At 35.7% G+C, this 13762-nt stretch overlaps 1 protein-coding gene and 1 pseudogene across 2 annotated transcripts; both read right to left on the minus strand.

Moving 5' to 3' along the window:
• Positions 1-1794: 1794 nt before the first annotated feature.
• LOC108814607 (serine carboxypeptidase-like 2) lies at positions 1795-7720 on the minus strand. 2 transcript variants are annotated; one of them, XM_018587212.2, is made up of 15 exons: positions 7580-7720; positions 6713-7355; positions 6491-6636; positions 6341-6417; positions 6142-6264; positions 5932-6034; positions 5818-5855; positions 3133-3231; positions 2945-3031; positions 2792-2860; positions 2649-2720; positions 2459-2577; positions 2263-2376; positions 2114-2159; positions 1795-2039 (listed from the first exon to the last, which is right to left on the minus strand). In XM_018587212.2, exons 2-15 carry the CDS (start codon positions 6856-6858, stop codon positions 1959-1961), a joined length of 1320 nt encoding a protein of 439 aa, XP_018442714.1. In that variant the 5' UTR covers positions 6859-7355; positions 7580-7720; the 3' UTR covers positions 1795-1958. The 2 variants fall into 2 exon arrangements, with proteins under 2 accessions (XP_018442714.1, XP_018442715.1); XM_018587213.2 differs by lacking the exon at positions 2114-2159.
• LOC108817518 (serine carboxypeptidase-like 2) lies at positions 7495-10145 on the minus strand (annotated as a pseudogene).
• Between the last annotated feature and the right edge of the window lie 3617 nt (positions 10146-13762).

Here is a 13762-nt window from a genome sequence, read left to right on the forward strand (position 1 = left end):
AATTGAAACTTTTATTCTAATCCGTACATGTCATTAGTCATGACTCATGTCTATAATTTTGACTCATGACCTTGTCTTTCTCGTGGCAAAAATAATCATCTATAATTTCAATGTCATATGCCCTGTCATGTTAGATTGTATAAGAATAACATCAGAAATAAAACAGTGTCTATGTTTTGTTAACAGTATGTGTTTGTGGATTTAAATGAAAACAGGGACCTAGTAAGAATACTAGTACATATCACTAAACATTCTGTCCATAAAACATTCGATTTTAAGTGAGCAGTGATAGAATATAAACTCTCAAAATTTATTTGATTTCATGGCTATTACACATTGGGAAGATATATGTTCATATATTCAACACACGTTTCTTTAATTTCTTTATTATTTGATTTTGTCAAGCTCGATTTTTTTCATCAATTTTTCTTTAAAAAGTATAAGAATTGAATTTACTATTCTAGTTTGATTTAGCATGGTTTTTATTTAATACGTTCCTAGCAGCTTATATCTCCAGATTTTCAGAAAATATTGAAGTGTTACATAGCTTTTTTTTTTGTTTTGGAGGTGAAGATTTTACTTTTGTTTTCTGTTACGTCTTTTCCAGATATAGAGAAATGCAAACGAAGATTTGTTTATATTTTAAAGTGTCTATTATGGTTCCATTTGGTTTAAACCAACCAAAATGGAAACGTAACTGAAACTTTTATTCTAATCCATACATCTCATGAGCTTGTCTTTTTATTGGCAAAAATAATCATATGAAGATGGCATCAAAAATAGAACTTTAGCTATTTTTTGTTAACAATATGCTTTTGTGATTTGAATTAAGATAATAATGACGCAGTAAGAGCACCAGCAACGTTGATACTCAAGGCACAAATTCTTAGAAATAGTAGTTATGATTATTATTATTTTTTTTCGGATTTAGGAAAAAAAAAATCAATCGCGGGACACCATGTGTTAGTGAAGCCTGCGAATAGTTAAGAGGTTTAGCAAATCGAATTTTTAGAGCACCTCCATCCCAAGGTTCTTAAGGGGTTTATAAGGGATGGAGGGATCCGGTGGGACCCGTTCTTTTTAAAACTTTCCACTCTCTCACCTCTAAAACCTTCTATTTAAGAGTTGCCTCTTGCACTATTCCGCGGGTCCCATGCATTCGTGGCGACCCGCGATTGGTTGTTTTTGTTTTTTTTTAAAAAAAAAAAAATGGAAAAAAACTAAAAAAAAGAATTCAAGAACCCCAATTGGGGTTCAGCAATGGAGGTGCTCTTAACTAAGGAATTTATGAACTTTTGTTGGCACAAAAACATAAATGAAATAGGACCCACATAGTTTTATAATAATTTCTTTTTAAAGATTTGTGCTAAAGATCATTGTTGAAGATGCTTTAACAATACTAGTGCATATCACCTAAAGGCATCTGCATCAGTGAACTTCATGAGAAGAATTCACCAAGTATTTTTTTATTATTTTTTTTTCTGTTTGACTTTTTTTCTAAAAAAAAATAAAATAAAAATAATCGAACCAATCGCGGGCCGCCACATGTCGTGGGACCCACGTAAATAGTGATGGATCGGTTCATTTGGAAGAGTCGCTGAGGGACATGTTCATCTTCTCCTCTTTTTTTTTTTTTTTTTCTTGGGAATGCTGTGATAACATCGATCATCTAGTATTAATATCCAAGCACCTCTCACGAGCGCTCTTTATTTACTGGCCTCATGCTTTGGGAGTTTCTACGGCCATCGATGCACTACAAACATGTAAGCTGAATTGTCTGGGAGACTGGGGCCATTGATTATCGATAGTTATTTTATCGTTGTGAAAACGTGACCGAGTAGTTGCTTTACAAAGTAGATAACATATTATGTAGGAGTTTTATTTCGAGTCACTTGAAAGATCAAGCCCCAAGGGTTCTTAAGATCGTACACACTTAGAATCATAATTAATTTACTCTTCTACAGAGGTTGGCCATTGATCCACCTTTCGAACATGATAAAGCTTTCCTCTGGTTTATACTCTGGCGTGTGCCCACCTTCCTGTAATAAAATCTCACAACTCAATAAACCCCCAATAAAAATAGTTTAGGGACAAAGAAAAGGATAAGACTTGCTTTGATAGTAGCAAATGTCATTTTATTTGCATAAGTTCTTGTGTATCTGCGAATTAAGAGTCAATGGTAATCTCGAAGTGAATTTGATAGAACGAATGAAGAAAGAGATACAACCAATCCAAGAAAGATGGGTATATAGATATGTTTACCCAGCGATTTGGTCTTTGATCATCCATGGCCTCCAATCATCAACGATGGAATAGTTGAGAGACCTTATCCAAGCTTGGGTTCCAAGGTAAGGCACTGCCATATCGTGATCACCACTATTCACCCCCAAAAAAAACGCACAAAATTTACTAAACTCTTGAATCTTGTAGGTCAGAAAAAGAGGCTTTCATCTCTAACCTGAAGATGAGAGAACGGTAGCCACTAATACTGTTATTCTTATGGTAAGGTACGCTACTTACGATGTCATGATTGTAAGGAATATCCCGATAACATCGTATCCATTCTCCTATACTCTCCTACAAAATCATGTAACGTTTCATACATAAGACTAGACCAAAAAACTTTAGGTAAATAATCATATAAATACCTCATTGATTTGAAGAGCCTTGCGTACGGTTTTGTCATTGGCCCAGTAGGTAGATAACAAATAGCGATAAATCTGCAAAATCAAACTTGTATTTTACTCAGTAGGTTAAACGGCAAAGAGAGGGGCAAGATGGATCTACTTACATAGCAATTTGGAGTTTCAGTTTCACACAAAGGATACTGTATAATAAATAGAGTTATTCTATCTGTACACTGCAAAATAACCGCACAAAGAAGGGTGAAGTTGAAGTTAGTGATGACGATATCTTTTGCAAGGCAGTGAAAATATCAACTTACCTTATTATATTCTTCAAGGAGTTTCAAGCACTCTGTGTTACGTGAATCAACATTTGCATATTCTCCTTTGCATACTCTTTTTAGCGACTAGAAAACAAAGAAAAGAGTTTCTCATAGAGCTGCTTCTTGACAATATATATATTCATTCTGGGGACGAGTAACAAAAGCATGTCATGATGTATGCATACCTCGTAGAGCTCATCAGATATGAATGCCATACCATGAGCATATGGAATGCGGTAGTTTACACCATTATGTTCTGTTACTGGGTTACCCAGCATGTAGCCCTGTAAAGATTGTTGTCAAGGACGAAAAACTAATCAGTTTCAGTATGGTAAAACCGAACCGTACCAAACCGAACCGAGCAAAAATAGACAATATGATTTGGTATTGGTATACAAAATAAAAAACGAATGGATATGATTTTATAAAATGCATAGAATTTGAATATGGTTTGGTTTATAACTGATTAAACTGAATAAGCTGAACAAAACCGATCAAAAGTATAAATATGTATATATTTTATAACGTCAAATGAAAATCTATTTGTTATATCAGATAATTATTTTGTTAATATCTATTACCATATTTTTATACTAATAAAGAAGCTCTAGTTTGTAAAATATTTGAACTATAATTAAATAATAATTCATCGTAACCAACACTTTTTATTTTCTTAGTCTTCTTTTTTAATCTTTCGTTTTATTTTAGCATTAACTAAATTGAAGTGAATATTATAAATTTGATGGTCAACAGTTAGTAGAAATTCTTCACAACTTTTTTTATCTATAAACAACGAACATAATTTCGTGTTCAATCGAAGAAGCATAATTTTGATGAACAAAAATATGGAAAAGTGGAAAAACTTTTCTTTCATGCTTCTGTTTTGTTTCTTTATTTTATTTTCAAAATTTATAGTTTTGACTTTTGATACCAACCACTCTATCTATCTATCTATCTATCTATCTATCTATCTATCTATCTATCTATCTATCTATCTATCTATACTATTATTTGCGAAGTGACTTTCCGCAATGGAGCTCTCACGTTGAAAGTTAGGACGGTTAATATCATTTATACCCTTAATGAATAAAAATATAAATTACCCAAAAAATAAAAACGAAATTTAATTATTTGATTAGATAAATGACTAAAATTAATAGTGATAAGGATTATCCAAAATCTAGAAGTATATATTACAATAGAAAAGTTAGAGTGGTTGGTATCATTTAGATTCTTAACGAATACAACATATAAATTAGCCACAAAATTAAAAAAACGAATTTTAATTATTTTGATTAGATAAATTATTAAAACTAATAATATTAAGAATTATCTAAAATCTAGTATATATATTAAAATAAAAATAGTTCTTATACATATTGTGTTGTTTTCTGTAAAATCTTATAATAAAAGAGTTAAAAATTAAAAAAAACACAAACCACATAACTAAATATTAATCAAGTAAAATTTTTAATTTTTATATAATTAAAAAGGAATTTTTTTAAAAAAAAATATACTTTAGTGTTCAAATAAATTTAAAAGCAACAGAGCTTTCACGTTGAAAGTTAGGTCGATTAATATCGTTTATACTCTTAATGAATAAAAATATAAATTACTCATAAAATAAAAACTAATTTTAATTATTTGATTAGATAAATGACTAAGATTAATAACGATAAGGATTATCCAAAATCTAGAAGTATATTTTAAAATAAAAAAGTTAGAGTGGTTAGTATCATTTATATTCTTAATGAATACGACATATAAATTAGCCACAAAATAAAAAACAAAGTTTAATTATTTTGATTAGATAAATTATTAAAACTAATAACTTTAAGAAATATCTAAAATCTAAAAATATTTATTAAAATAAAAATAGTGTCTTATACATATTGTGTTATTTTCTGTAAAAATCTTATAATAAAAGAGTTAAAATAAAAAAAAAACACAAACCACATAACTAAATATTAATCAAGTAAAATTTTTAATTTTTTATAATTTAAAAGTAAAAAAATTAAAATAAAAAGATACTTTATAAATATACTTTAGTGTTCAAATAAATTTAAAAGACAGAAATATTTTATATAACAAAACACATAAATAAATATTAATCAAGTAAATTTTTTAATTTTTATATAATTGAAAAGGGAATGAATTTTAAAATAATAAAAAGATAATTTATAAATATATTTTAGTGCACAAATAAATTTACAAGACATTAAATTGTTTAGATGAAAACATAAATAATAATTTTTCATTATAAACTTTATTTAGTAATGAATATATTAATAAGTAATTATAAATTATTTATGCCCGCATCCGCGGGCCAAACACCTAGTTTTATTTGATGATAGAAGCGAATTTAGTTTTTTTGTTCTTTATTTGAACATTTAATATTTTTAATAAATGATTGTGTTGACAACATGTCTCTAACATTCATATTATATGATTTCAAGCTAAATAATTAAGTCTTTTGGTATAAAATCGAATAAACCAAAAACTGGCGGTATATAAAACGAGTCGAAGTAAATATGGATTTAGAATGCTAGTTGTATTTTTCTAACCGAAATACCGAAAAACCGAAAAATAGAATCGAAACCAAACTGATATCCGGATTGAACAGCCCTAATTCGAATACATGCGTATTGAAGTTTTAAAAGATATTATAAATATTTAAACCTAAGAGCATCAGTTTTGGTGAACAACTCATATGAATCTCATAATATAAAAATAATATGTTAGGTCATTTTAGGTATGTAATTAATTTATAATCATTTATAATCAATGTTGCAATCCTCCAATTAATTACTCCTCTCCATTTCCACATACTCAAAGAAATCAAATATAAGAAACAAGAAATACTGAAGAACCTGAAGATTTATTGGAGGATTGCAACATTGATAATTTCCTGCACCATCATGTTTCTTCTGTTACAATGATGTTACAAAAGGGTGGGGAAGTTCATATAAAAGAACTATGCATACCTCTTGAGATTTCTTGAACCAGAGCCGGAACAATCATACCAGAATAAGAATCTCCTGCAGCATAGAAAGGGTTTGAGGTAAACTCTTGATGCTTTCCTAGCCACTGCACAACCACAACAACAACAAAAAGAGAAACAGAAACAAGCTCCTAAATGTCTATGCGAAAAGAACCGACGCACTAAGAGATGATTAAGTTAGTCATTAGTTTACCTTTTGAAGAAACTCATGAATCCGTTTAGCCTCTCCTGAATCACTCGGTTTGTTATCAAGTGAAGTTCTTGAGTAGGAGAAGCCAGTTCCAACAGGTTGATCCAAGAATATTATGCTTGAAATCTGAGGAAGATGATCAAGAACAGATCATCCGCTTCTGTCATCGTCATACGAATATACACACACTTGGTGTAGTTACCTTAGTCCATGAGTATGTAGTAGAGAGCAAAGAAGGTAGAGTTCCATTATAAACATCAAGTTTCATAGTAAGAGGCCCTGTTGATGAAGCTTTAATAATCAAAGACTGATAAGAAGGAGACAATAAGAAGATCAACGTTGTAGATTTAACCATTCTCAAAAAGAAGGCCAGAGATGGAAGAGCATCCAGGTCCTCCACTTAGCCAGAGAAGAAGAGGGTCTTCTTTAGGGTTCCTCTCAGACTTGATGAAGTAGTAGAACAACTGCACTTCCTCCTCCTCACCAACACCAATATAACTTCATTCACAAGAAACAGTAACCTACTTAAATTATCTCCAAAACTCAAAAGAGACAACAATAAGAGGAAACAAACCCGGTTTCGAGCTCAAAGGGAAGAGGGCCTTCAAAACCAGGAAGAAACTTGACGACAGATGCAGAATCAGCCTCATGAATTAAGAAGACAAGTTGAAGAAGCAGAAGCAGAAATTTCAGAACACAGAAAACGTATTCTTTAGCCATTAGTTCTTCAGTTTCAGAAAGTTAGTGACCTTAAAGGACTGGACAATGATTGGATCAATATACTAAAAAAACCAAGAAAATAAGGTCGCTATCCACTATTTATCTCTCAGAGTTTTGATTCATCACCGAACCAGTCACTTTATTTTAGTCTGACAATCTTGTGCCTGATCTTCAAATCGTATATAGTTTAATAGTGTTAATAGTATACAAAATTACTTGTTTATTGTCCTTGCACTTGTCGTGAGCATAAAAGCAATTTTATTTTCAAACATAAAAGTAAATTTTATCTTATAATATACTCTAATGTCAATATGTTTTGTTAGCACGTCATCGTCACACAAACAGAACATCTACGGTTACATGTAGATACCAAATCATGTACTTATTCAGAGCTTGTTTAAATATAGGGAAATTGTTTACAGAGGTTGGCCATCGATCCACCTTTGAAACATGATAAAGCTTTCCTCTGGTTTATACTCTGCTGTGTGCCCACCTCCCTGGAATCAAAACGCACATCTCACTTAAGTTAAAAACCAAAGAAAGTCACTGAACTATTGCATGCCTTATATTCAAATCGTATAAAATAAAGTTAACAGAACACAAAATTACTTGTTAATTGTCCTTGCGCTTGTCGTGACCACAAAAACAATTTTATTTTTCAAATATAAAGTAAATCTTCATCACACACACAAACAAAACATCAATAGTTACAGGTAGATACCAAATCATGTACTTATACAGAGCTTGTTTGAATATGTGGAAGTTTTTTACAGAGGCTGGCCACTGATCCACCTTTGAAACATGACAGAGCTTTCCTCTGGTTTAAACTCTGCCGTGTGCCCACCTCCCTGTAATCAAAAACCCACAGCAGGTAAAAATGTTTTTGAGTGTGGAAAGAAGAAAAAAAAAAAATTAAAGAGAAGTAGGAAAAACTTGCTTTGATTGTAGCAAATGTCATTTTATTTGCGTATGTTCTTGTATATCTGCCAAGAAGAGGAAAGATTAACTTCGAGGTGACTCTCTAATAAACAAGAACTAAAAAAGAAGCAGTAAAATACCCAGCAAGTTTATGGTTGATCATCCATGGCCTCCAGTCATCAATAACCGAATAGTTAAGAAATTTTATCCAAGCTTCAGTCCCAAGGTAAGGCACTACCATATCATGATCACCACTGTTCACACAACCACACAAAATTTATATAAAGTTTTGAAACTTGGTGGGAAAAAGAAATCTCTGACCTGAAGATGAGAGAACGATAGCCATCGATGCTGTTATCCACATGGTAAGGTACACTACTTATAATGTCTCTAATGTATGGAATATCCAAATTACATCGTATCCATCTCCCTATACTCTCCTGCAATTATAAAAATCTTCTTAAAGAAACTTGACAGCGTTTCTTTACTAAACCCCTTTGAAATGAACTTGTCTTATATTTTACCTTACTGATTTGGAGAGCTTTGCGTACGCTTTCGTCATTGGCCCAGTAGGTAGCTAACAGATATCTATAAATCTGCAAAAGCAACCTTTTATATATATATATATATATATATATATATTCTTTTTTCTTTCTTTTCCTGAATGGTTTAACGGTAAAGAGAGAGAGTTAAAGATATGTATTTACTTACGTAGGAGTCTGGAGTTTCAGCTTCATAAAATGGTTCTAATATAAGATATGGGTTTACTGTCTTTGTACACTATACATAAAGAAGAAACCAACAAAGGTCTGAACTGAGTGATGATCTTTTACTTTCACAACATCAACTGAAACCAAAATTCACGAGTGTGTACCTTGTTATATTCTTCAACGAGTTTCAAGCATTCTGTGTTACGTGGATCAACATTTACATATGTTCCTTTGCAGATTATCTTCAGTGACTGCAAAAAGAAAAGAAACCAGAAAAAAAAATTAATTGAATTCCATTGTTGGAACAAAGAAACAGATGCGGACTTCATGCTTCATACCTCGTAGAGCTCATCAGATATCAGTGCCATTCCATGAGCAAATGGAATGCGGCTGTTTAAATCAGTTTCGAATTCTGTTACCGGGTTACCAAGCACATAACCCTGTTTTGTTGGACGGAAACTATTAGTTTTAAATAATGCTTTGGGAGAAGAAGCAACAAAAATACCGACCAACCTGAAGATTTATTGGAAGTTTGCAGCATTGCTTATTGCCTGTATCATACATACATACATCATGTTTTCTCTGTTATATAAACAGTTGACCGAGAAAGGGGCTTGAGGATTGATATCACAAAACCCAATACATACCTTTAGAGATTTCTTGAACAAGCGCAGGAACAACCTTACCGGAATAAGAATCCCCGCCAACATAGAAAGGGTTGGAAATGAACTCTTCATGCTTACCTAGCCACTGCACAACAACCATTAATAAAAAAAAAGGAAAATAAGCTTCTTCTAACTTCTATGCACAAAGAAAGGTTGTTGATTTGTTAAGTTTGGGTTCATATTTCAAGAGAAAGAACTATATTTTTTTTATTAATTTTACCTTTCGAATAAACTCATGGATCCGTTTGGCCTCTCCTGAATCACTCGGTGTATCAACACGTTGAGTTGAGAAGGAAAAGCCAGTTCCAACAGGCTGATCCAAGAATATAATGCTCGACGTCTGCGGATGACATGATAAATAATTGGTCAGTCAACAGGTATTGAGATGGTCATATAAAAATATATTAATCACTTTTTGTGTCCTACCTTAGTCCATGAATATGTAGTAGAGCCAAGGAAGGCAGAGTTCCATTGTACTCCTCAAGCTTCATAGTCAAAGGCCCTGATCATCATCATATATAGAATTAAAAAGGAGACGCATAAGAACTGAGTTTTTATCAATGTCTTTTAGATTTTCACCATTTTCAAAAAGAAGACCAGAGATGGAAGAACAGCCAGGTCCTCCACTTAGCCAAAGAAAAAGAGGGTCTTCTTCAGGGTTCCTCTCAGACTTGATGAAGTAGTAGAACAACTGCACTTCCTCTTCCTCACCAACACCAATATAACTTCATTCACAAGAACACAGTAACCTACCTATTAAATTTTAACACGGAATTTAATTAGTGACAACAAGAAGAGAAAACAAACCCAGTTTCGAGTTCAAAGGGAAGAGGGCCTTCAAAACCAGGAAGAAACTTGACGATAGAGGCAGAATCAGCATGTTGTTGCTGACTCCAGCAGACAAGCAAAAGCAGAAACAGCGATTTAAGAAGAGATGAAACGTGGTCGTTAGCCATTGTTTTTTTTAAGTCAATTGCCTTTTAGGGTCTGGACAAAATGCTTGGAATGTTAATAGTCTTCATCTTTTATCAAATCTGCCTTCGTCACCAAATCTAAAATTACTTTTTAATTGTCCCGCGGTTTCCACGAGCACAATAATTGACATAAGTAAACGGCTATATCATTTATAATCTCAACACGTTAAGTGGACGTCATCATACACTGTAGTGTAAACAACACAAAACAAACCTCAATGGGCTAACAAGATTGATTAAGCGAAGAAACATCAGCTAGGCATCTCTTCGACTTCTTCTCAAGAACGTAAAGCACTACTCTACGGCTACTATAATCCGGATACCACTGTGTTTGTTCCCAGTGGCGGACCTACATGCAGTTTAGGGGGTTCAATTGACACCCCATAAATTTATATTTTCTCCTTATAGCTTATAGATTTATTAAGCTTGAACCCATATGTTTTTGTTTCTGACAATGAATTTTATCTTTTGACACCGGTAATAAATTTTCCTTGTCCGCTACTGTTTGTTCCACACGCCCTGTCGCAAAATGTTTCAGCGCAGTTCTAAGAAGTACTCAAGAACAGCATCTGGCATTAAAAAAAAAAGGATAGCAGCAAAATTAGACATTTTGTACTTGGTTAGGAAGATTGTAGTTTGATCGGAAGGAGCGAAAGAATGATACCATTACGTAGTTCTCCTGATAGGAAGATTGTAGTTTGATCGCCGCAAAGGTGCACAAGCGTTTGGATCAAATGGTGAACAGCCTCGTCGCTGTAGATAACATCTGATCCTAATACTAAAATTGCAGACACAGTAACAGGTGTGAGTGACAATGGTGTGTGTAAAGCAAAAGTGGATGAGATGAAAACTGTCAGAATAAATAAAAAGGCAATCCAAGTCTCATGTTGTTACGGATATGAAAACAATAAAGAAAGGAGGTTCATCCCTAGGGTTACGTCCACGGGCAAAAAGAGTACTTTATTAATTGAGGCGAGTTTTTTTCAGAGTACACTTTGTGCTACAGAATAGGATAAAACGCCCGCTCCATGTCGGGGAGTGCCCATTCCATGTATATGGGAGTGCCTGTATATGGGAACGCCCATTCCCTGCCAGGGATCGCCCGTATAGAGATGAAAGCATAACTTTATTATAGAATGAGATTACAATATATATACAGAGAGCAATAGGAGATTAGGTATAAGAGTTTGACTAATCTATCCTTTACATATATACATCATCTACATGCCCCCTCAAGATGGAGGGAGATGTCTCACTCCAATCTTGTCTGTAAGTTCTTTAAACCGAGGCCGAGAGAGAGGTTTGGTGAGAGCATCAGCTAACTGATCGCGCCAGAGCGGACATTATCCCGAATGAAATGAAAGTCCAAGGCTAGATGTTTCATCTTGGAGTGGAAGACTGGGTTTGCTGAGAGATAGGTGGCTCCAACATTATCACAGTAGACTACCGGTGTCTGCGGCAAAGTAATCCCCAACTCCGTCAACAATGAACAAACCCAGCGGATTTCAGATGCAGTGTTCGCGACAGCTCGGTATTCCGCTTCAGTCGAAGAACGCGCGACGCCGTTTTGCTTCTTGGAGGACCAAGCTATGGGCGTCATGCCGAGATAGAGGACAAACGCGTTGGTGGATACGAAATCGTCGGTGTCGCCGGCCCAATCTGCGTCGGAAAAGGCGTGCAACGTGATAGGTGAGTCTTTGCGTAGGAGAATCCCATGCGTAGGTGTTCCAGCAAGATACCGGAGAATCCTCTTCGCCGCCTGCCAGTGGAGCTCAGTGGGCCTATGCATAAACTGAGACAAACGATTCACGGAGTAGGCGATATCGGGTCTGGTGAAAGCCAAGTATTGCAAGCTGCCAATAACTGCTCTGTATTCGCTGGGATCATCAAGAGAAGTACCCGAAGTGAGCAATAGCTTTGGTGATGTAGCCATGGTGTCGTGACCGTCTTTGCATCAAGCATGTTGGTGCGACCCAGTAAGTCCAGAATGTACTTACGTTGCATCAGATGAAGCCCTTGTGCCGTAGGTATAGCTTCAATACCGAGGAAATATGTGATGTCTGTCGGCTCTTTGAGTGAGAATCTGTTGGATAAGACTGATATGAACTCCATGACAAGAGCTTTGCTACTTCCAGTGACGAGGATATCGTCGACATAAACCAAGCAGTAGAGAACAACTCCTGGTCGTATGTAAATAAAGACCGACGTATCTGCCACGGAATTGTAGAAACCAATGGATGTGAGATAATTTTTCAGTTCTTCATACCAGGCCCGTGGAGCCTGTTTTAAACCGTAGAGAGCCTTGTTGAGACGACAGACATGATCTGGGCGATCTTTATCCACGAACCCAGGTGGCTGAGAGACATAAACTTCATCCGTCAATGTGCCTTGCAAGAACGCATTGTTGACGTCAAATTGTTTGATTGTCCATGACTGAGAAACCGCAACCTGTAAGACGAGACGAATGGTTAAGGACTTCACCACCGGGCTGAATGTTTCTGAGTAATCGACACCGTACTGTTGATTGAACCCGCGAGCCACCCATCTCGACTTGCGCCTGTCAATCTGACCATTAGGTAAATATTTAATAGTATGAATCCATTTTGTTGGAATAACATGTTGATCAGGAGATGGGGGAACCAAGTCATATGTTCTGTTCTGTATCTGGGCATTAATCTCCGCACCCATAGAATTTCTCCACTTCTCATCTCGCAAAGCTTGGGTAAGGGTAGTTGGGATTTGCGGTTTAGAGGGAACGTTGGCGAGGAGTGTGAGTTTGGTTGTTGGTTTGGTGATGTTATTCTTGGCTCGGGTTCTCATAGGGTGGACGTTTGCAGGTATGGGAGTAGGAACTGGTTCGGTTTGAGGGGTAGGTACGGGTGAGGTATCGGTGTTTGGTGGAGAGGGCATTTGATGAGTTGGGCTTGGAGCAGGAGAAGGGGAGTTTTCCGCATGTGCACTACCTGCAGGTCCTGCAGAATTACTTTCCAAATCATTAGATGTGTTACCTGAAGAGAGCACATCATTACCATCATTGTTCATCGGTGAGGATGAAGATGTTGGTTGGTGAGGATCCGAGCTCAGGGGCGGCAGCGACGATGATGCTGATACGAGTGGTGACGGTGACAGAGGACAGGGTACAGTTGTTGTGCGTGTATAGATCGGGTTAGTGGCTTGCTCAGGCTCATCATTAGGTGGGTTTGGTTTTGTCTTGGTGGGGAAGGGAAACTGATCTTCCACAAACTGTACATGGCGCGAAGTGTAAATGCGGCCAGTTGTCTTGTCAAGGCATAAGTATGCACTCTGAGTGAGTGAGTATCCAAGGAACACACAGAGCTGCGACCGTTGTTCCAGTTTGTGAGAGACGTAGGGCCGAAGCCACGGGTAGCATGCACAGCCGAACACACGAAGCTTCTGGTAGTTTGGGTTTTGTTGGAACAGCTTCTGATATGGTGAGGTGTTTTCTAGAACCGCACTTGGTAGCCGATTGATCAGGTACACGGCGGCGGAGAAGGCATATGTCCAGTATGTAGCCGGCATCAAAGCTTGATGAAGTAACGTTAAGCCAGTCTCGACGATGTGACGGTGTTTCCGTTCAGCAATGCCGTTGTGTTCAGGTGTGTGGGGAGGAGAGGTG

This window comes from Raphanus sativus, chromosome 7, assembly GCF_000801105.2.
Source record: "Raphanus sativus cultivar WK10039 chromosome 7, ASM80110v3, whole genome shotgun sequence".
Classification (NCBI taxonomy): domain Eukaryota; kingdom Viridiplantae; phylum Streptophyta; class Magnoliopsida; order Brassicales; family Brassicaceae; genus Raphanus; species Raphanus sativus.